We start from the raw sequence: 23,621 nt of genomic DNA, 5'->3' as shown, positions 1-23,621 counted from the left end.
GATTTGACTATCTCTCTGTGTATCACGCATGTGATCAAGTAACGTGATTCTCTCACTGTGTGTCACACATGTGATCAAGTGTTTTGACTCTCTCATTGTGGTATCACTCATTTGATCAAGTGACGTGACTCTCTCACTGTGTATCACACATGTGATCAAGTGATTTGACTCTCTCACTGCGTATCACGCATGTGATCAAGTGACGTGACTCTCTCACTATGTATCACGCATGTGATCAAGTGACGTGACTCTCTCACTGTGTCACACATGTGATCAAGTGATTTGACTTTCTCACTGCGTATCACGCATGTGATCAAGTGACGTGACTCTCTCACTATTTATCACGGATGTGATCAAGCGACGTGACTCCCTCACTGTGTATCACACAGGTGATCAGGTGATTTGACTTTCTCACTGCGTATCACGCATGTGATCAAGTGACGTGACTCTCTCACTATGTATCACACATGTGATCAAGTGACGTGACTCTCTCACTGTGTGTCACACATGTGATCAAGTGATTTGACTTTCTCACTGCGTATCACGGATGTGATCAAGTGACGTGACTCTCTCACTATGTATCACACATGTGATCAAGTGACGTGACTCTCTCACTGTGTATCACACATGTGATCAAGTGATTTGACTTTCTCACTGCGTATCACACATGTGATCAAGTGATTTGACTATCTCACTGTGTATACGCATGTGATCAAGTGACGTGATTCTCTCACAGTTTGTCACACATGTGATCAAGTGTTTTGACTCTCTCATTGTGTATCACTCATTTGATCAAGTGACGTGACTCTCTCACTGTGTATCACACATGTGATCAAGTGATTTGACTCTCTCACTGTGTATCACGCATATGATCAAGTGACGTGACTCTCTCACTGTGAATCACACGTGTTATCAAGTGGTTTGACTCTCTCATTGTGTATCACTCATTTGATCAAGTGACGTGACTCTTTCACTGTGTGTCACTCATGTGATCAAGTGATGTGCCTCTCTGACTGTGCGTCACACATGTGATCAAGTGATGTGATGTATCTCTCAATAGCAACTTCTGTCTAGGAAACGAGGTAGGTGTCCAACCAGCCGACGTAATACGTACAGACTTCCAAAACGCTCGCTTCGCTCCCACCAACGACTTATTTCGCACGAACTGAGGGATCCCGTGGAAATCTGTGCATAGTGACACCATCACCCGACACCTGGGAACATTTGACGGCAACTCAACGATTCGGCATGTCTTTGTTGACGTCGAGAAATCAGCAAATTGACGAGTTTGTTACACATTTTACAGACAACTATATGAAAATCCTTCCTCACATGACGTCACTGCAGGGCTCTGACGACAGAGTTACGTAATCTGTCTGTAGTTTCGTATGCGGGCGAGAGCGAAGGTGGCGGCTTTGGGGCAACTTTTAATCGCTCGGTATTAATTAACTATGCATAAGACTAACCACAAGCGTTTCATATGTAATGGTTAAAAGAGCAAAAACTGTGAATTTATTCGTTCTTTAAGGTATATATCAGTACATAGTTTTAAGTTTACTAATGGAACATTTGTTAGCTGAAAAAATAACCTATATATGAAGAGTATAGTATCAAAGTTGACATAACCCATGCATGTACGGCATATATTTAAATCATTTTAAATGAATCTGACAAATTGGAATCAATTACCAAATTTGTTGGCACATTTTTAGCTGGGTACCCATGAGATATATATCTTCAAATTCCGAATGTGATTTCTCTTGAACTCCAAATTGTTTCGCTACAACGTTCTTTCCGGTTTGGCCGCGATAAATGCTACAGTCTACTGAAGAAAAGTCGAATACAACAGCGTATCATGGAGTACTTCATTTCATTGTTTTCAATTTGTCCAATTCAGTATCGCTACTAAACCTATTTCGACATCAAGCGATGCCTCGGTTTCGCTACTTGTCAGTAGTGTGTGCCGTGAAAATTGCTCTAAGGCTATGACCGAGTACACTAACTATTTCAATAACCAAAATCTAGGGAAGTATACATTGTCTTGACTAAAATTTCATTATTTACCAGTTTTGGGGAAATGATTTTGACACAAAAATACTGCAATCACATGTTTAAAAAAGTAATTTTTTCTAAAATCCTAGACACCTTACATTCATATGACACAAAAATACTGCAATCACATGTTTAAAAAAGTATTCTCTTTGGGACCGGTCATTTATTTATTGGGGTGGATTTGCTTGTTGAAACTGTATCACATTTTGCTGACGAATAGAATTTTTGCTAAATGATATAGTCTATGTTAAAACCTATTTCGACATCAAGCGATGCCTCGGTTTCGCTGGACTCTCCTTCGTCATCTACAGTGGAAGATCTCTTGCAAGATGTAAAATCGAACTGACACGGTCATTTCAGAAATGACACCAGGAACATCCTTTACTGCTTCAGAATCCATGGGCAATGTTAAGTTGTGAGGTAAAATCGCCGAGGATGCTATCAGTTAAAAGCACATATGACGACATGTTACGTCATACACTGTGTGGTCATTACCAGCAATGTGTTTCAGTAATAGGTGGAAATACGAGCACATTTTTGTGGCATGTTTTTTTTTCGATTTTACAAACCTTTTGTTCAATTTTAATCATGGAAGGTGAATTTTAGAATGCCCCTACCACTAAGAAAAGTTTTGTTTTCGTTTGTATTCTCCTTTAAGATGTAATCATGATATTTAAATTTTCATCACAAGGTTTGAAATGTTAAGTAACATTTATTAGTCATTTGAGTCTCACACCATGAGGTATACTACCAGTGTCCTCCCTCCCCTGCCCATCTCGCTAACTATACTAACAGCAGTCTTCCATTGGAAATTTAGTCTGTCCAAGATAACGTTAAGGACGTTACAAAAATATAGACCTCGTTTTGGTTGGTTGCGGACACATCTTAGAGGTTTGGGAGAACGGTCACCGTTTTAGGAATTCGGATTCTAGTCAATGAATCAATAACAAGTCGTGTGATATGGTGCCATCATAATCCATCGCCTCATTTGTCAATCTGTCATGGTGCATATGGCAACAATGAGATGATATTTACACGGCTTGATAAAACAGAGGCATGTACTGACATCGACATCCTGCTTGGCGAGTAATCACGGATCCCGGACACTGCATCTCGTCATACAACAACGTTGGAAGCTAGACGACGTGACTGATGGCCACGGGGAACCGTAAGGCCTCTATGCCAACACAGATGTCGGAAGGAAACAGTGGTTATGACCAGGTGGTTTCTGAACACGAACCAAGCTCGACTCCAAGCTCGGAAAAGCTCGGAAAACGTTCAATGTGAAACCAATGCCACAATAACACCGCTCGTTTCTGGTAGTTACTTTAGATAAAACAGCATAGAGGTAATGACTCAAGCCCTCCGTGAGCTGAGCATCACACAGCTGATTGCTAAGTAGAAAGTACAAATGTTTAATATAGTTCCTCAATTTATTCAATGAATCTATGTATGTATGTATGTATGTGTGTGTGTGTGTGTGTGTGTGTGTGTGTGTGTGTGTGTATGTGTGTGTGTGTGTGTGTGTGTGTGTGTGTGTGTGTAACACCAACTCCTAGATGCCTCTCAGGAATCTCATTTCAGCCTCTACTTACGTCAACTGTTGAGTCGACTGTCATCTGTTTCCATGGTGATTGCCCATGCTCCAAACAGTTTGTTAGTCACACGCTGAGTGACAAGAGAGCACATTTTTGTGTATTTTGAATTTAGAGGCATGAGGCAGCTTGAAGCTACCAGTGGCTTCACTAGGGCGACCTAGGGTACAGTGGCGCCCACGCTTATTTACACCTTACCAAATTCACTCAGTTGTGCATATACGAAGGTATTCTCCTTACCTGTAAGTACCAAAGCATGCCAACTGTACAGCCCCCACAGGAAATACATGCATTAATACATTCAACGACACGCAATCCACAGGTCAGCTTATGTCATATAACTATATAGTACACATTAAAGTTCATAAAAAATAAAATTTTCCTTCTGAAATCAAACACGAAGCAAACCAACCTTTGTTTAATTCAGGAAAAGACAAACAAACAAATGTTCCGCCCATAATTGGGGCACTAAGATTACTCACTACAATCCTTCAGTCAACAGGTCAGTTTGAGAAAACATACAATCTAAGTTATTTACTTTTCTGAGCTCCACCACTCATGAGAGAGCTTGTGATGTCACCGATGATGCTGTTCATGCTGCCCTTGATATCACTGATGCTGCTGTTCAAGGCCTTGTGTGCATCTGGGGCCAGGCTCTTTAGATCGTCGATAAACTGGCTGACTTTGCCAAAAGCATTGATGACTTTGAAAGCTGTTCCCAGTTCCGTACCATTGGTGGCACCCGACAGGAGGTCCATCAGACCACGGCGACCTATATTGAGAATAGCTGTACTTTTCAATAGTCGCTTGTTTCTTTCGAAACAGGGTTGGTTCAAAACAAACATGGGCTTCCAGTGTATACAGTTAATCCAAGTACATTCAGGCGGCACTGTACATTGTAATCTTTCATATTGACGTGAATTTGAAAGTACAGCTGTCCTTTTTTTCTATATATAGACGTCCCAAACAGATACAGATCGGGGTTCCAATGTCCTTCTTGGTCTGATAGCCACCTAATATAAGAAATATAAGCATTGTCTGTCCCTCTACTGACTATTTTGTACTGTCCAAACGTTCCACGGTAGTGAGTTTCCCGGACTTTATTCTGAGTTGTTTATATTTATTGCTTCAGGAATGCAACAAGGCAAGTATCTTCTCGTGTATGGGCAATTCAACTAAAATAGAAGTATGATGGCAATAGAAATCAACTTCTTTTCACTTTTGGGAATAGATATCTCAATTCCAAAAGTGTGTAGCCAACCATTTCAAACATAAATGGCTCCTGACGTCAAATTACGTGTGCTCCTTAACTATTTCATGCTACTGTGATCTCACAAGTATTACTCAGTCAACAGGTCAGTTTGAGAAAACATACAATCTAAATCATTTACTTTTCTGAGCTCCACCACTCATGAGAGAGCTTGTGATGTCACCGATGATGCTGTTCATGCTGCCCTTGATATCACTGATGCTGCTGTTCAAGGCCTTGTGTGCATCTGGGGCCAGGTTCTTTAGATCGTCGATAAACTGGCTGACTTTGCCAAAAGCATTGATGACTTTGAAAGCTGTTCCCAGTTCCGTACCATTGGTGGCACCCGACAGGAGGTCCATCAGACCACGGCGACCTGTATTGAGAATAGCTGTACTTTACAATATCTGTCAACTTACGTGTGCTCCTTAGCTATTTCATGCTACTGTGATCTCACAAGTATTACTCAGTCAACAGGTCAGTTTGAGAAAACATACAATCTAAATCATTTACTTTTCTGAGCTCCACCACTCATGAGAGAGCTTGTGATGTCACCGATGATGCTGTTCATGCTGCCCTTGATATCACTGATGCTGCTGTTCAAGGCCTTGTGTGCATCTGGGGCCAGGTTCTTTAGATCGTCGATAAACTGGCTGACTTTGCCAAAAGCATTGATGACTTTGAAAGCTGTTCCCAGTTCCGTACCATTGGTGGCACCCGACAGGAGGTCCATCAGACCACGGCGACCTATATTGAGAATAGCTGTACTTTTCAATAGTCGCTTGTTTCTTTCGAAACAGGGTTGGTTCAAAACAAACATGGGCTTCCAGTGTATACAGTTAATCCAAGTACATTCAGGCGGCACTGTACATTGTAATCTTTCATATTGACGTGACTTTAAAAGTACAGCTGTCCTTTTTTTTCTATATATAGACGTTCCAAACAGATACAGATCGGGGTTCCAATGTCCTTCTTGGTCTGATAGCCACCTAATATAAGAAATATAAGCATTGTCTGTCCCTCTACTGACTATTTTGTACTGTCCAAACGTTCCACGGTAGTGAGTTTCCCGGACTTTATTCTGAGTTGTTTATATTTATTGCTTCAGGAATGCAACAAGGCAAGTATCTTCTCGTGTATGGGCAATTCAACTAAAATAGAAGTATGATGGCAATAGAAATCAACTTCTTTTCACTTTTGGGAATAGATATCTCAATTCCAAAAGTGTGTAGCCAACCATTTCAAACATAAATGGCTCCTGACGTCAAATTACGTGTGCTCCTTAACTATTTCATGCTACTGTGATCTCACAAGTATTACTCAGTCAACAGGTCAGTTTGAGAAAACATACAATCTAAATCATTTACTTTTCTGAGCTCCACCACTCATGAGAGAGCTTGTGATGTCACCGATGATGCTGTTCATGCTGCCCTTGATATCACTGATGCTGCTGTTCAAGGCCTTGTGTGCATCTGGGGCCAGGTTCTTTAGATGGTCGATAAACTGGCTGACTTTGCCAAAAGCATTGATGACTTTGAAAGCTGTTCCCAGTTCCGTACCATTGGTGGCACCCGACAGGAGGTCCATCAGACCACGGCGACCTGTATTGAGAATAGCTGTACTTTACAATATCTGTCAACTTACGTGTGCTCCTTAGCTATTTCATGCTACTGTGATCTCACAAGTATTACTCAGTCAACAGGTCAGTTTGAGAAAACATACAATCTAAATCATTTACTTTTCTGAGCTCCACCACTCATGAGAGAGCTTGTGATGTCACCGATGATGCTGTTCATGCTGCCCTTGATATCACTGATGCTGCTGTTCAAGGCCTTGTGTGCATCTGGGGCCAGGTTCTTTAGATCGTCGATAAACTGGCTGACTTTGCCAAAAGCATTGATGACTTTGAAAGCTGTTCCCAGTTCCGTACCATTGGTGGCACCCGACAGGAGGTCCATCAGACCACGGCGACCTATATTGAGAATAGCTGTACTTTTCAATAGTCGCTTGTTTCTTTCGAAACAGGGTTGGTTCAAAACAAACATGGGCTTCCAGTGTATACAGTTAATCCAAGTACATTCAGGCGGCACTGTACATTGTAATCTTTCATATTGACGTGACTTTAAAAGTACAGCTGTCATTTTTTTTCTATATATAGACGTTCCAAACAGATACAGATCGGGGTTCCAATGTCCTTCTTGGTCTGATAGCCACCTAATATAAGAAATATAAGCATTGTCTGTCCCTCTACTGACTATTTTGTACTGTCCAAACGTTCCACGGTAGTGAGTTTCCCGGACTTTATTCTGAGTTGTTTATATTTATTGCTTCAGGAATGCAACAAGGCAAGTATCTTCTCGTGTATGGGCAATTCAACTAAAATAGAAGTATGATGGCAATAGAAATCAACTTCTTTTCACTTTTGGGAATAGATATCTCAATTCCAAAAGTGTGTAGCCAACCATTTCAAACATAAATGGCTCCTGACGTCAAATTACGTGTGCTCCTTAACTATTTCATGCTACTGTGATCTCACAAGTATTACTCAGTCAACAGGTCAGTTTGAGAAAACATACAATCTAAATCATTTACTTTTCTGAGCTCCACCACTCATGAGAGAGCTTGTGATGTCACCGATGATGCTGTTCATGCTGCCCTTGATATCACTGATGCTGCTGTTCAAGGCCTTGTGTGCATCTGGGGCCAGGTTCTTTAGATCGTCGATAAACTGGCTGACTTTGCCAAAAGCATTGATGACTTTGAAAGCTGTTCCCAGTTCCGTACCATTGGTGGCACCCGACAGGAGGTCCATCAGACCACGGCGACCTGTATTGAGAATAGCTGTACTTTACAATATCTGTCAACTTACGTGTGCTCCTTAGCTATTTCATGCTACTGTGATCTCACAAGTATTACTCAGTCAACAGGTCAGTTTGAGAAAACATACAATCTAAATCATTTACTTTTCTGAGCTCCACCACTCATGAGAGAGCTTGTGATGTCACCGATGATGCTGTTCATGCTGCCCTTGATATCACTGATGCTGCTGTTCAAGGCCTTGTGTGCATCTGGGGCCAGGTTCTTTAGATCGTCGATAAACTGGCTGACTTTGCCAAAAGCATTGATGACTTTGAAAGCTGTTCCCAGTTCCGTACCATTGGTGGCACCCGACAGGAGGTCCATCAGACCACGGCGACCTATATTGAGAATAGCTGTACTTTTCAATAGTCGCTTGTTTCTTTCGAAACAGGGTTGGTTCAAAACAAACATGGGCTTCCAGTGTATACAGTTAATCCAAGTACATTCAGGCGGCACTGTACATTGTAATCTTTCATATTGACGTGACTTTAAAAGTACAGCTGTCATTTTTTTTCTATATATAGACGTTCCAAACAGATACAGATCGGGGTTCCAATGTCCTTCTTGGTCTGATAGCCACCTAATATAAGAAATATAAGCATTGTCTGTCCCTCTACTGACTATTTTGTACTGTCCAAACGTTCCACGGTAGTGAGTTTCCCGGACTTTATTCTGAGTTGTTTATATTTATTGCTTCAGGAATGCAACAAGGCAAGTATCTTCTCGTGTATGGGCAATTCAACTAAAATAGAAGTATGATGGCAATAGAAATCAACTTCTTTTCACTTTTGGGAATAGATATCTCAATTCCAAAAGTGTGTAGCCAACCATTTCAAACATAAATGGCTCCTGACGTCAAATTACGTGTGCTCCTTAACTATTTCATGCTACTGTGATCTCACAAGTATTACTCAGTCAACAGGTCAGTTTGAGAAAACATACAATCTAAATCATTTACTTTTCTGAGCTCCACCACTCATGAGAGAGCTTGTGATGTCACCGATGATGCTGTTCATGCTGCCCTTGATATCACTGATACTGCTGTTCAAGGCCTTGTGTGCATCTGGGGCCAGGTTCTTTAGATCGTCGATAAACTGGCTGACTTTGCCAAAAGCATTGATGACTTTGAAAGCTGTTCCCAGTTCCGTACCATTGGTGGCACCCGACAGGAGGTCCATCAGACCACGGCGACCTGTATTGAGAATAGCTGTACTTTACAATATCTGTCAACTTACGTGTGCTCCTTAACTATTTCATGCTACTGTGATCTCACAAGTATTACTCAGTCAACAGGTCAGTTTGAGAAAACATACAATCTAAATCATTTACTTTTCTGAGCTCCACCACTCATGAGAGAGCTTGTGATGTCACCGATGATGCTGTTCATGCTGCCCTTGATATCACTGATGCTGCTGTTCAAGGCCTTGTGTGCATCTGGGGCCAGGTTCTTTAGATCGTCGATAAACTGGCTGACTTTGCCAAAAGCATTGATGACTTTGAAAGCTGTTCCCAGTTCCGTACCATTGGTGGCACCCGACAGGAGGTCCATCAGACCACGGCGACCTATATTGAGAATAGCTGTACTTTTCAATAGTCGCTTGTTTCTTTCGAAACAGGGTTGGTTCAAAACAGACATGGGCTTCCAGTGTATACAGTTAATCCAAGTACATTCAGGCGGCACTGTACATTGTAATCTTTCATATTGACGTGACTTTAAAAGTACAGCTGTCCTTTTTTTTCTATATATAGACGTTCCAAACAGATACAGATCGGGGTTCCAATGTCCTTCTTGGTCTGATAGCCACCTAATATAAGAAATATAAGCATTGTCTGTCCCTCTACTGACTATTTTGTACTGTCTAAACGTTCCACGGTAGTGAGTTTCCCGGACTTTATTCTGAGTTGTTTATATTTATTGCTTCAGGAATGCAACAAGGCAAGTATCTTCTCGTGTATGGGCAATTCAACTAAAATAGAAGTATGATGGCAATAGAAATCAACTTCTTTTCACTTTTGGGAATAGATATCTCAATTCCAAAAGTGTGTAGCCAACCATTTCAAACATAAATGGTTCCTGACGTCAAATTACGTGTGCTCCTTAACTATTTCATGCTACTGTGATCTCACAAGTATTACTCAGTCAACAGGTCAGTTTGAGAAAACATACAATCTAAATCATTTACTTTTCTGAGCTCCACCACTCATGAGAGAGCTTGTGATGTCACCGATGATGCTGTTCATGCTGCCCTTGATATCACTGATGCTGCTGTTCAAGGCCTTGTGTGCATCTGGGGCCAGGTTCTTTAGATCGTCGATAAACTGGCTGACTTTGCCAAAAGCATTGATGACTTTGAAAGCTGTTCCCAGTTCCGTACCATTGGTGGCACCCGACAGGAGGTCCATCAGACCACGGCGACCTGTATTGAGAATAGCTGTACTTTACAATATCTGTCAACTTACGTGTGCTCCTTAGCTATTTCATGCTACTGTGATCTCACAAGTATTACTCAGTCAACAGGTCAGTTTGAGAAAACATACAATCTAAATCATTTACTTTTCTGAGCTCCACCACTCATGAGAGAGCTTGTGATGTCACCGATGATGCTGTTCATGCTGCCCTTGATATCACTGATGCTGCTGTTCAAGGCCTTGTGTGCATCTGGGGCCAGGTTCTTTAGATCGTCGATAAACTGGCTGACTTTGCCAAAAGCATTGATGACTTTGAAAGCTGTTCCCAGTTCCGTACCATTGGTGGCACCCGACAGGAGGTCCATCAGACCACGGCGACCTATATTGAGAATAGCTGTACTTTTCAATAGTCGCTTGTTTCTTTCGAAACAGGGTTGGTTCAAAACAAACATGGGCTTCCAGTGTATACAGTTAATCCAAGTACATTCAGGCGGCACTGTACATTGTAATCTTTCATATTGACGTGACTTTAAAAGTACAGCTGTCCTTTTTTTTCTATATATAGACGTTCCAAACAGATACAGATCGGGGTTCCAATGTCCTTCTTGGTCTGATAGCCACCTAATATAAGAAATATAAGCATTGTCTGTCCCTCTACTGACTATTTTGTACTGTCCAAACGTTCCACGGTAGTGAGTTTCCCGGACTTTATTCTGAGTTGTTTATATTTATTGCTTCAGGAATGCAACAAGGCAAGTATCTTCTCGTGTATGGGCAATTCAACTAAAATAGAAGTATGATGGCAATAGAAATCAACTTCTTTTCACTTTTGGGAATAGATATCTCAATTCCAAAAGTGTGTAGCCACCCATTTCAAACATAAATGGCTCCTGACGTCAAATTACGTGTGCTCCTTAACTATTTCATGCTACTGTGATCTCACAAGTATTACTCAGTCAACAGGTCAGTTTGAGAAAACATACAATCTAAATCATTTACTTTTCTGAGCTCCACCACTCATGAGAGAGCTTGTGATGTCACCGATGATGCTGTTCATGCTGCCCTTGATATCACTGATGCTGCTGTTCAAGGCCTTGTGTGCATCTGGGGCCAGGTTCTTTAGATCGTCGATAAACTGGCTGACTTTGCCAAAAGCATTGATGACTTTGAAAGCTGTTCCCAGTTCCGTACCATTGGTGGCACCCGACAGGAGGTCCATCAGACCACGGCGACCTGTATTGAGAATAGCTGTACTTTACAATATCTGTCAACTTACGTGTGCTCCTTAGCTATTTCATGCTACTGTGATCTCACAAGTATTACTCAGTCAACAGGTCAGTTTGAGAAAACATACAATCTAAATCATTTACTTTTCTGAGCTCCACCACTCATGAGAGAGCTTGTGATGTCACCGATGATGCTGTTCATGCTGCCCTTGATATCACTGATGCTGCTGTTCAAGGCCTTGTGTGCATCTGGGGCCAGGTTCTTTAGATCGTCGATAAACTGGCTGACTTTGCCAAAAGCATTGATGACTTTGAAAGCTGTTCCCAGTTCCGTACCATTGGTGGCACCCGACAGGAGGTCCATCAGACCACGGCGACCTATATTGAGAATAGCTGTACTTTTCAATAGTCGCTTGTTTCTTTCGAAACAGGGTTGGTTCAAAACAAACATGGGCTTCCAGTGTATACAGTTAATCCAAGTACATTCAGGCGGCACTGTACATTGTAATCTTTCATATTGACGTGACTTTAAAAGTACAGCTGTCCTTTTTTTTCTATATATAGACGTTCCAAACAGATACAGATCGGGGTTCCAATGTCCTTCTTGGTCTGATAGCCACCTAATATAAGAAATATAAGCATTGTCTGTCCCTCTACTGACTATTTTGTACTGTCCAAACGTTCCACGGTAGTGAGTTTCCCGGACTTTATTCTGAGTTGTTTATATTTATTGCTTCAGGAATGCAACAAGGCAAGTATCTTCTCGTGTATGGGCAATTCAACTAAAATAGAAGTATGATGGCAATAGAAATCAACTTCTTTTCACTTTTGGGAATAGATATCTCAATTCCAAAAGTGTGTAGCCACCCATTTCAAACATAAATGGCTCCTGACGTCAAATTACGTGTGCTCCTTAACTATTTCATGCTACTGTGATCTCACAAGTATTACTCAGTCAACAGGTCAGTTTGAGAAAACATACAATCTAAATCATTTACTTTTCTGAGCTCCACCACTCATGAGAGAGCTTGTGATGTCACCGATGATGCTGTTCATGCTGCCCTTGATATCACTGATGCTGCTGTTCAAGGCCTTGTGTGCATCTGGGGCCAGGTTCTTTAGATCGTCGATAAACTGGCTGACTTTGCCAAAAGCATTGATGACTTTGAAAGCTGTTCCCAGTTCCGTACCATTGGTGGCACCCGACAGGAGGTCCATCAGACCACGGCGACCTGTATTGAGAATAGCTGTACTTTACAATATCTGTCAACTTACGTGTGCTCCTTAACTATTTCATGCTACTGTGATCTCACAAGTATTACTCAGTCAACAGGTCAGTTTGAGAAAACATACAATCTAAATCATTTACTTTTCTGAGCTCCACCACTCATGAGAGAGCTTGTGATGTCACCGATGATGCTGTTCATGCTGCCCTTGATATCACTGATGCTGCTGTTCAAGGCCTTGTGTGCATCTGGGGCCAGGTTCTTTAGATCGTCGATAAACTGGCTGACTTTGCCAAAAGCATTGATGACTTTGAAAGCTGTTCCCAGTTCCGTACCATTGGTGGCACCCGACAGGAGGTCCATCAGACCACGGCGACCTATATTGAGAATAGCTGTACTTTTCAATAGTCGCTTGTTTCTTTCGAAACAGGGTTGGTTCAAAACAGACATGGGCTTCCAGTGTATACAGTTAATCCAAGTACATTCAGGCGGCACTGTACATTGTAATCTTTCATATTGACGTGACTTTAAAAGTACAGCTGTCCTTTTTTTTCTATATATAGACGTTCCAAACAGATACAGATCGGGGTTCCAATGTCCTTCTTGGTCTGATAGCCACCTAATATAAGAAATATAAGCATTGTCTGTCCCTCTACTGACTATTTTGTACTGTCCAAACGTTCCACGGTAGTGAGTTTCCCGGACTTTATTCTGAGTTGTTTATATTTATTGCTTCAGGAATGCAACAAGGCAAGTATCTTCTCGTGTATGGGCAATTCAACTAAAATAGAAGTATGATGGCAATAGAAATCAACTTCTTTTCACTTTTGGGAATAGATATCTCAATTCCAAAAGTGTGTAGCCAACCATTTCAAACATAAATGGCTCCTGACGTCAAATTACGTGTGCTCCTTAACTATTTCATGCTACTGTGATCTCACAAGTATTACTCAGTCAACAGGTCAGTTTGAGAAAACATACAATCTAAATCATTTACTTTTCTGAGCTCCACCACTCATGAGAGAGCTTGTGATGTCACCGATGATGCTGTTCATGCTGCCCTTGATATCACTGATACTGCTGTTCAAGGCCTTGTGTGCATCTGGGGCCAGGTTCTTTAGATCGTCGATAAACTGGCTGACTTTGCCAAAAGCATTGATGACTTTGAAAGCTGTTCCCAGTTCCGTACCATTGGTGGCACCCGACAGGAGGTCCATCAGACCACGGCGACCTGTATTGAGAATAGCTGTACTTTACAATATCTGTCAACTTACGTGTGCTCCTTAACTATTTCATGCTACTGTGATCTCACAAGTATTACTCAGTCAACAGGTCAGTTTGAGAAAACATACAATCTAAATCATTTACTTTTCTGAGCTCCACCACTCATGAGAGAGCTTGTGATGTCACCGATGATGCTGTTCATGCTGCCCTTGATATCACTGATGCTGCTGTTCAAGGCCTTGTGTGCATCTGGGGCCAGGTTCTTTAGATCGTCGATAAACTGGCTGACTTTGCCAAAAGCATTGATGACTTTGAAAGCTGTTCCCAGTTCCGTACCATTGGTGGCACCCGACAGGAGGTCCATCAGACCACGGCGACCTATATTGAGAATAGCTGTACTTTTCAATAGTCGCTTGTTTCTTTCGAAACAGGGTTGGTTCAAAACAGACATGGGCTTCCAGTGTATACAGTTAATCCAAGTACATTCAGGCGGCACTGTACATTGTAATCTTTCATATTGACGTGACTTTAAAAGTACAGCTGTCCTTTTTTTTCTATATATAGACGTTCCAAACAGATACAGATCGGGGTTCCAATGTCCTTCTTGGTCTGATAGCCACCTAATATAAGAAATATAAGCATTGTCTGTCCCTCTACTGACTATTTTGTACTGTCTAAACGTTCCACGGTAGTGAGTTTCCCGGACTTTATTCTGAGTTGTTTATATTTATTGCTTCAGGAATGCAACAAGGCAAGTATCTTCTCGTGTATGGGCAATTCAACTAAAATAGAAGTATGATGGCAATAGAAATCAACTTCTTTTCACTTTTGGGAATAGATATCTCAATTCCAAAAGTGTGTAGCCAACCATTTCAAACATAAATGGTTCCTGACGTCAAATTACGTGTGCTCCTTAACTATTTCATGCTACTGTGATCTCACAAGTATTACTCAGTCAACAGGTCAGTTTGAGAAAACATACAATCTAAATCATTTACTTTTCTGAGCTCCACCACTCATGAGAGAGCTTGTGATGTCACCGATGATGCTGTTCATGCTGCCCTTGATATCACTGATGCTGCTGTTCAAGGCCTTGTGTGCATCTGGGGCCAGGTTCTTTAGATCGTCGATAAACTGGCTGACTTTGCCAAAAGCATTGATGACTTTGAAAGCTGTTCCCAGTTCCGTACCATTGGTGGCACCCGACAGGAGGTCCATCAGACCACGGCGACCTGTATTGAGAATAGCTGTACTTTACAATATCTGTCAACTCACGTGTGCTCCTTAACTATTTCATGCTACTGTGATCTCACAAGAATTACTCAGTCAACAGGTCAATTTGAGAAAACATACAATCTAAATCATTTACTTTTCTGAGCTCCACCACTCATGAGAGAGCTTGTGATGTCACCGATGATGCTGTTCATGCTGCCCTTGATATCACTGATGCTGCTGTTCAAGGCCTTGTGTGCATCTGGGGCCAGGTTCTTTAGATCGTCGATAAACTGGCTGACTTTGCCAAAAGCATTGATGACTTTGAAAGCTGTTCCCAGTTCCGTACCATTGGTGGCACCCGACAGGAGGTCCATCAGACCACGGCGACCTATATTGAGAATAGCTGTACTTTTCAATAGTCGCTTGTTTCTTTCGAAACAGGGTTGGTTCAAAACAAACATGGGCTTCCAGTGTATACAGTTAATCCAAGTACATTCAGGCGGCACTGCACATTGTAATCTTTCATACTGACGTGACTTTGAAAGTACAGCTGTCCTTTTTTTCTATATATAGACGTTCCAAACAGATACAGATCGGGGTTCCAATGTCCTTCTTGGTCTGATAGCCACCTAATATAAGAAATATAAGCATTGTCTGTCCCTCTACTGACTATTTTGTACTGTCTAAACGTTCCACGGTAGTGAGTTTCCCGGACTTTATTCTGAGTTGTTTATATTTATTGCTTCAGGAATGCAACAAGGCAAGTATCTTCTCGTGTATGGGCAATTCAACTAAAATAGAAGTACGATGGCAATAGAAATCAACTTCTTTTCACTTTTGGGAATAGATATCTCAATTCCAAAAGTGTGTAGCCAACCATTTCAAACATAAATGGCTCCTGACGTCAAATTACGTGTGCTCCTTAACTATTTCATGCTACTGTGATCTCACAAGTATTATTCAGTCAACAGGTCAGTTTGAGAAAACATACAATCTAAATCATTTACTTTTCTGAGCTCCACCACTCATGAGAGAGCTTGTGATGTCACCGATGATGCTGTTCATGCTGCCCTTGATATCACTGATGCTGCTGTTCAAGGCCTTGTGTGCATCTGGGGCCAGGTTCTTTAGATCGTCGATAAACTGGCTGACTTTGCCAAAAGCATTGATGACTTTGAAAGCTGTTCCCAGTTCCGTACCATTGGTGGCACCCGACAGGAGGTCCATCAGACCACGGCGACCTGTATTGAGAATAGTTGTACTTTACAATGTCTGTCAACTCACGTGTGCTCCTTAACTGTTTCATTCTACTGTGATCTCACAAGAATTAATCAGTCAACAGGTCAATTTGAGATAACATACAATCTAAATCATTTACTTTTCTGAGCTCCACCACTCATGAGAGAGCTTGTGATGTCACCGATGATGCTGTTCATGCTGCCCTTGATATCATTGATGCTGCTGTTCAAGGCCTTGTGTGCATCTGGGGCCAGGTTCTTTAGATCGTCGATAAACTGGCTGACTTTGCCAAAAGCATTGATGACTTTGAAAGCTGTTCCCAGTTCCGTACCATTGGTGGCACCCGACAGGAGGTCCATCAGACCCCGCTCTGTGATGGAAATAGTTTTGTTAAGTTGATGTGCTTCTGTGCATGTTGATGCTTTTATTATGTGTCTTTGGGGCTCGTTGTTTTATGATGTTATACTGACGAAGATTTTCTTAAATAAAATCAGGGAAAAGGAGACGAGTATATGTACATTCTGTTCAGTTACAAGCAATTGTCCATCTATTTTATGACTGTTTACGTTTAAAAGATTTGGGAGAGTTTGAGCTGATGGTTTGTGATATAACTCAAGGCAGTATTGACTTTACACCTGAAAACATTTTATTTGGATTTAAAGGGAAATAACTCTATATAGGCAATATGTCTTGTTGTGAAAATGGTAACATATACACAAACAAAAAACAAGTTCCAGATTTCAAGCATGTAGTACGCAGATATCATAATACTATGAGATTACAAAATACAATGCATGCTCCACTTGCAGCAAGAGTGAGTTCTTTACCTTCTGGTCATCTTTCCATAATCTATTTAGAGACCCGTGGACGTCCGGAGTAGAATAGGCCTTCAGCAACCCATGCTTGCCATAAAAGGCGACTATGCTTGTTGTAACAGGCGACTAGCGGGATCGGGTGGTCAGGCTCGTGGTCTTGGTTGACACATGTCATCGGTTCCCAGTTGCGCAGATCGATGCTCACGTTGATGATCACAGGATTGTCTGGTCCAGACTCGATTATGTACTGACTGCCGCCATATAGCCGGAATATTGCTGAATGTGGCGTAAAACTAAACTCACTTACTCACTAATCTATAGGAAATACTATGTCAGAAAACATACTGTAAATTTATTGAACTACGTTCATTGTATTTGAAAAGACCGATAGGGTATGCTAAACATATTCAAAGATGTTTATTCACCTTATGACAGGGATTTGTCAAAGTGTACTAGGTGTGTATTAAGTACCTACACACTTATACCTATTTGAACATATTATACATGTACCGTACTTATTTGAATATATTATACATGTACCATGTAAGACAAGTGTGTACTTAATACGTACACACTTACACTCATTCCTGTACTTAACTGATTGAATTGTACATGTAAATAAAAAAATGTGTGCATTAACACTCGTTTTCCAACGTTTTTCTATCTTCGTCTATTGCCCTTCAGGACTCGATGTTCTTTATTCCAGCACATCTATCTACCTAGTGTACCTACATAACTGTCTACATAGTGTACCTACATAACTGTCTACATAGTGTACCTACATAACTATCTACACAGTGTACCTACATATCTATATACATAGTGTACCTAGAGAACTATCTACATAGTGTACCTACATAGTGTACCTACATAACTATCTACATAGTGTACCTACATAACTGTCTACATAGTGTACCTACATAACTATCTACATAGTGTACCTACATAACTCTCTACATAGTGTACCTACAGAACTATCTACATAGTGTACCTACATAACTATCTACATAGTGTACCTACATAACTATCTACATAGTGTACCTACATAACTCTCTACATAGTGTACCTACATAACTATCTACATAGTGTACCTACATAACTATCTACATAGTTATCTACATGGTGTACCTACATAGCTATCTACATAGTGTACCTACATAACTGTCTACATAGTGTACCTACATAACTATCTACATAGTGTACCAACATAACTGTCTACATAGTGTACCTACATAACTCTCTACATAGTGTACCTACAGAACTATCTACATAGTTATCTACAAAGTGTACCTACATAGCTATCTACATAGTGTACCTACATAACTGTCTACATAGTGTACCTACATAACTCTCTACATAGTGTACCTACATAACTATCTACATAGTGTACCTACATAACTCTCTACATAGTGTACCTACATAACTGTCTACATAGTGTACCTACATAACTCTCTACAAAGTGTACCTACATAACTCTCTACATAGTGTACCTACATAACTATCTACATAGTTATCTACACAGTGTACCTGCATAACTATCTACATAGCCATCTACATAACGTACCTACATAACTATCTACATAGTGTACCTACATAACTATCTACATAGTGTACCTACATAACTATCTACACAGTGTACCTACATAACTATCTACATAGTGTACCTACATAACTATCTACACAGTGTACCTACATAACTATCTACATAGTGTACCTACAGAACTATCTACATAGTGTGCCTGTATAGCTATCTACATAGTGTACTTACATAACTGTCTACATAGTGTTTATATTCCAGCTATATGACGGCGGTCTGTAATTAATCGAGTCTGGACCAGACAACCCAGTGATCAACAAACATGAGCATCGATCTGCGCAATTGGGAACCGATGACGTGTCAACCAAGTCAGCAAACCTGACCACCCGATCCCGTTAGTCACCTCTCACGACATGCATAGCCGCCTTTTAAGGCAAGCATGGGTTGCTGAAGGCCTATTCTACCCCGGGACCTTCACGGGTTGAAGTATCTTTAATCGTAATTATTTTGAACATGTTGTCACAATAAATATATCAGTTCGTTTTATGAGTAAGAAGTAAATTCCGCGGCAGAAACGTGGCAAATTCTGCACGGATTCTGCACGAAAATACGTTTTCCGCGGACCAGACGTTTTTTTCTGCATGGAAAGGTAAATTTCGCGATTTGTTTTGCAACCGCGGAATCGCGGCATCCATGAGGGACTGGCTCCTTATCCACTCATACAACGTATTAAAACTCTCGCCATTTTGATAAAAAGAATATCTAACATCAAGTGATTGAACATCGTCACGGGTTAAAACAGAATGCCTCTTAAACCAGTTTGTCGGCGATGCAGGGGTTAAAAATCCCAACGCCCGACGCCGAGGACAAGTCAGTTTTTTATTTCGGGCAATCAAATAATGGTATCTTACTTGTCCGTTAGCTACTTCATAATCTCTGCTTAAGGTTTCAGACTGCAAATAAACTTCGATACCATTTCATAACTGCTCAAAATGTAGCTATTACATTTCTCAATGATAATAGAGTAGAGTTACCCTTCTTTGCCATTTATCACTTCTCGACAAATAGTCCAGTAAATATTAACATGTTAATTTATTCTTTCATAATTACATCATCATGGTTGTCATAAAAATCAGAGCAAGTGGAAAATTAGTCAGAATAAGTTACTTTCCTAAAGTCACTTGCCCTGTGACAAGTGTCTTTAAAGAAACTCGTCTCCTGCGATGCAGCTTGCAGTTTAGATGATGCAGACGTGGTATGTATGCAGTTTTACTTGTGTTGACCGTTAGTGACAGATTTTCCGAATAAACAGTACACACTGCGATGTTTTTGGAAGACGTGCAACGTGAGTGCTTTAGCTTTATGTGAGGGAATAAGCCGGGTGAAATCATGAGAGACTTGCTAATCTGCATTAAAGGGGAAGTTTTCAATGCTTCTAAAATTGACGAATCAGTACAGTACCACAAAGGCAAGGTGAGTGATACGATTGTCCTGGACAGCTACTCTTTTAAGCCTGATGTGTTGTCTAATATTCTTGAAGATATAGATGACATGGCAACGTACATATTAGAAACCTTTATGTTCTCAGGGCTATGTTTTTGTATAGTTACACCAAACACCAGGAGATGGTGACTCTGTTTAAAACCAGATTTCACAAGCGATCTCTAAATATGGTTTTACAAGAGTTGTATTCACCAAGAAAATAGTTTGAGGTCAGTTCATTCCGTTTAAGCGTCGACTGTTCGATAGTGGCGGAAGAAAACCACCATGTCCTTTATCTACAGAAATTAAAACTATTGTTTCTTTTGTAGCGTTGTGATCCGAGAAACATATTAATCCTTAACAAAGAGGATAACTGAACGAACAGCTTTGCTTTGAACGAAATCCGTGAGGCGATGCATTCTCAAAACATCCATTATTATTGTATCAACATTGATTCAGTCCCATATATCTCCCAATTTCGACAATCGTACATTGGAAGTACAGATCCCCTACCTTTTTTTAAGAGTATATGTTATAAATGCAGATTCTCGAGGTGTTCATCAGTTTTGGGCTAGGTTTTTGAATATGTAAAAGTACAAATGCGTGACGTCTGTGCATATGGCGACTATAAACACGAGTGACACCTGGTGCTGCACGGGATCCATACAGTCACACACTACCGGTATTCCATTCCACAGTCAGTTGTTGTCAAGACAACTACAAACTGCGAGAAGATAACGAGTATTATTTCTGTTCTCACAACTACATGACAGGTGTTATCCGAGTTGCGACAATGTAGGACAATGATACCAGCTGACTCACTGCGTCAGTGGCCACGACGTATGGTCAGCTGGACAAGACTACACACAGGGACGTGAACTAGTTACAGTCACCAGTTAGTGCAGTAGGTCAAGCCAAGTAGGGACCCAACCCATCACAAATTGCAAAGGAATTGGTTTCGACTTATTTACACTGAGAATCGATGCATGCGTAATGTGTAATAAAAATGTCTTCCAAAATCAGATTGACTGAACATTGTCAAGAATTTCATAAGTTTTTCAGAAGGGCAGTGACAACAATGACCTTTGGCATCAAATTTGACAATGTTCCAACATTTCGATTTTGATATATATTTTGAGTGCTATAAAGGGGTCGATTCTGGTTGTAAATCGGTTGAAAACAATTCTTTTGGTATTTGTGGTTGGTGCTTCGCTAATGTGACTGGACTAACTTAGCGTCATATTGAAAGTTGCGATAGGACCTGAGGACTAAATCTCCTTTTGAGTAAAAACATCGACACCCGTTTTCAAAGCATAGTCACAGGTTAGACTAGAATCATACTCACCTCGCGGAACAGACATGGCTGTGGCCAGACATATAGCAAGTATCAGCAGCCTCATGTTGTAATGTCTGCAAAAAAGAAACGTATGTTTTAAACTAACACCCTACACTGACTACAAAACATTTATTGAGCTCACACGTTAAAAGTGACAGTTCATATAATGTGGATACACAGCGGAGGATGCCTTACAGTTACATCTACAGAGAGAGACAGATGAGCGTGAGCCATATCCCATACCTACGAACAGCAGCGGTGAGAGACACACTCTGAAGTCCTTGTCTTATCTTGGCATATTTAAGTTACTGACACTCCCTGTCAGGGAAAATCTTGTGGCATAACTCTGATAGGACAAGAATAAAATTCATTACTAACACATTCACACCAATGTCTGCTATCGCATCTAGGATCGCTCACGATCATCGCATCCTGACCAAAACAACGGTTCAAGGACGGATGTTAACAGAGTTAAATATGCACAGCATAGAGCGGACGCAGGGTGAAAATACACAAGACAACACACAAAATGTTTATAGGTTTCATACCCCAGTAGAATATCGTAATAAAAGACAACCCCAAACAACGTTTGTATCATTTACAACCCTGCAGTATATCGCCATAAAAGAAAACACACTTCACACTACGTCTGTATCATTTATACGCCTGCTGTGTATCGTAATAAATAACATCACAAACAACACCACGTCTATAACATTTGTTTCCCAGTAGTATATCGTAATAAAAGAAAACACACCTAAAACCAATTTTGTATCATTTATACCCAAGCAGTATATTGTAATAAAAGAAAACACACCTAAAATCAATTTTGTACCATTTACACCCTAGTAGTACATCGTAATAAAAGAAAACACAAAATGAAAGAGGACAGGGGTCAATACACACGAGTGCAGAGCCGAAAAATGAAATATATAAAGGATATTTTTATGTCACTTGTGAAATATGATATAGTCTGGTTCATAATTATTGAGAATTTTTCTTCTTACTTTGAGCTATCCTAACACCTCAACTGATTCACTGATACTTAAAACTAAGTAATGGTATCAGGGAGGTAACTCATCTTGGCCTACAGAGTATAGTACAATTAGAGTTACCTCCCCTGAATTTGTAGCAGACGTCATTTTCCTCAGCACTGTCAACAATGTCTGCTGAAGATAAAAGAAGGTTGATTTTTGAGTTGTGTAATTAAGGAATTGATGATGTAAATACATTGGCAGAAAGAACAGGAACTCCTCTTTCTACTGTGTATAGGATTAGGAAGAATTTTAAAGAGGGAAAGGATTTTGGGCACCAGAAAGGAGCAGGGAGACACAGAAAATTGGACTTCTCAGATCGCGTCCGGCTGGGAATTTTAGCGTCTAAAAAGCAAAGGGCAAGCATCTCCAACATCAGGTATGAAATGATAGAAAGGGGATCAACAGTTGTATCAAAATCTACAGTTAGAAGAAATTTGATTGATCTCGGATGGGAGAAAAAGACTGGAATTCCTTCTCCTCTCATGAAACAAGAACATAAAGACAGGCGTGTTGAGTGGTGTTTGGCACATGAAAACTTTGACTGGGAAAATGTGATTTTTACTGATGAAAGCTCAATATGGGTATATCCCAATAATGTGAAAATATGGACAAAGTCTGCGTCAGCACCGTTGTATCGACGACCTAAATACAGCCCAAAGTTTCATGTATGGGGAGGGATATCCTTATTAGGAACGACCCCGCTGTGTGTGTTTGAGGGAAATCTGACAAGTCAACGCTACACTAACATATTAGATAATTTTCTCCTTCCAAGTGCACATGTGTTTTATGGAAATGACTAGATTTTGCAGCAAGATAATGATCCTAAACACACCGCAAAACATGCCAAGCAGTGGTTTCAGGAGAAAAATGTGACTGCATTACCATTTCCTGCATATAGTCCTGACTTAAATCCCATTGAGAACATTTGGGGGATGATGAAGGAATGTGTGAATCAAAAGGGGTTGACAAAAATTGAAGACATGAAGAGAGAAGTGGTCCGATACTGGGACAGCATAACTCACGAGACACTAACCTCTCTGATAGGAAGTATGCCTACCCGTCTTAGACTGTGCCGTGAAGCTCAAGGAGACTTGATAAAATATTAAATTGTTACCTACAC

At 40.7% G+C, this 23,621-nt stretch overlaps 1 protein-coding gene across 2 annotated transcripts; it reads right to left on the bottom strand.

Moving 5' to 3' along the window:
* Positions 1-4,051: 4,051 nt before the first annotated feature.
* On the bottom strand, positions 4,052-21,738 carry LOC137295655 (uncharacterized). 2 transcript variants are annotated; one of them, XM_067827121.1, is made up of 23 exons: positions 21,708-21,738; positions 21,474-21,538; positions 16,434-16,664; positions 16,063-16,296; positions 15,210-15,443; positions 14,839-15,072; positions 13,985-14,218; positions 13,614-13,847; positions 12,760-12,993; positions 12,389-12,622; positions 11,535-11,768; positions 11,164-11,397; positions 10,310-10,543; positions 9,939-10,172; positions 9,085-9,318; positions 8,714-8,947; positions 7,860-8,093; positions 7,489-7,722; positions 6,635-6,868; positions 6,264-6,497; positions 5,410-5,643; positions 5,039-5,272; positions 4,052-4,419 (listed from the first exon to the last, which is right to left on the bottom strand). In XM_067827121.1, the coding sequence occupies exons 2-23, from the start codon at positions 21,526-21,528 to the stop codon at positions 4,178-4,180; spliced, it is 4,974 nt and encodes a 1,657-aa protein (XP_067683222.1). In that variant the 5' UTR covers positions 21,529-21,538; positions 21,708-21,738; the 3' UTR covers positions 4,052-4,177. The 2 variants fall into 2 exon arrangements, with proteins under 2 accessions (XP_067683222.1, XP_067683223.1); XM_067827122.1 differs by having other exon boundaries at positions 21,660-21,711.
* Between the last annotated feature and the right edge of the window lie 1,883 nt (positions 21,739-23,621).

This window comes from Haliotis asinina, chromosome 9 (assembly GCF_037392515.1).
Source record: "Haliotis asinina isolate JCU_RB_2024 chromosome 9, JCU_Hal_asi_v2, whole genome shotgun sequence".
NCBI lineage: Eukaryota > Metazoa > Mollusca > Gastropoda > Lepetellida > Haliotidae > Haliotis > Haliotis asinina.
Note: the sequence above shows the minus strand (reverse complement) of the source record. Positions and strands in the feature narration are given on the sequence as shown.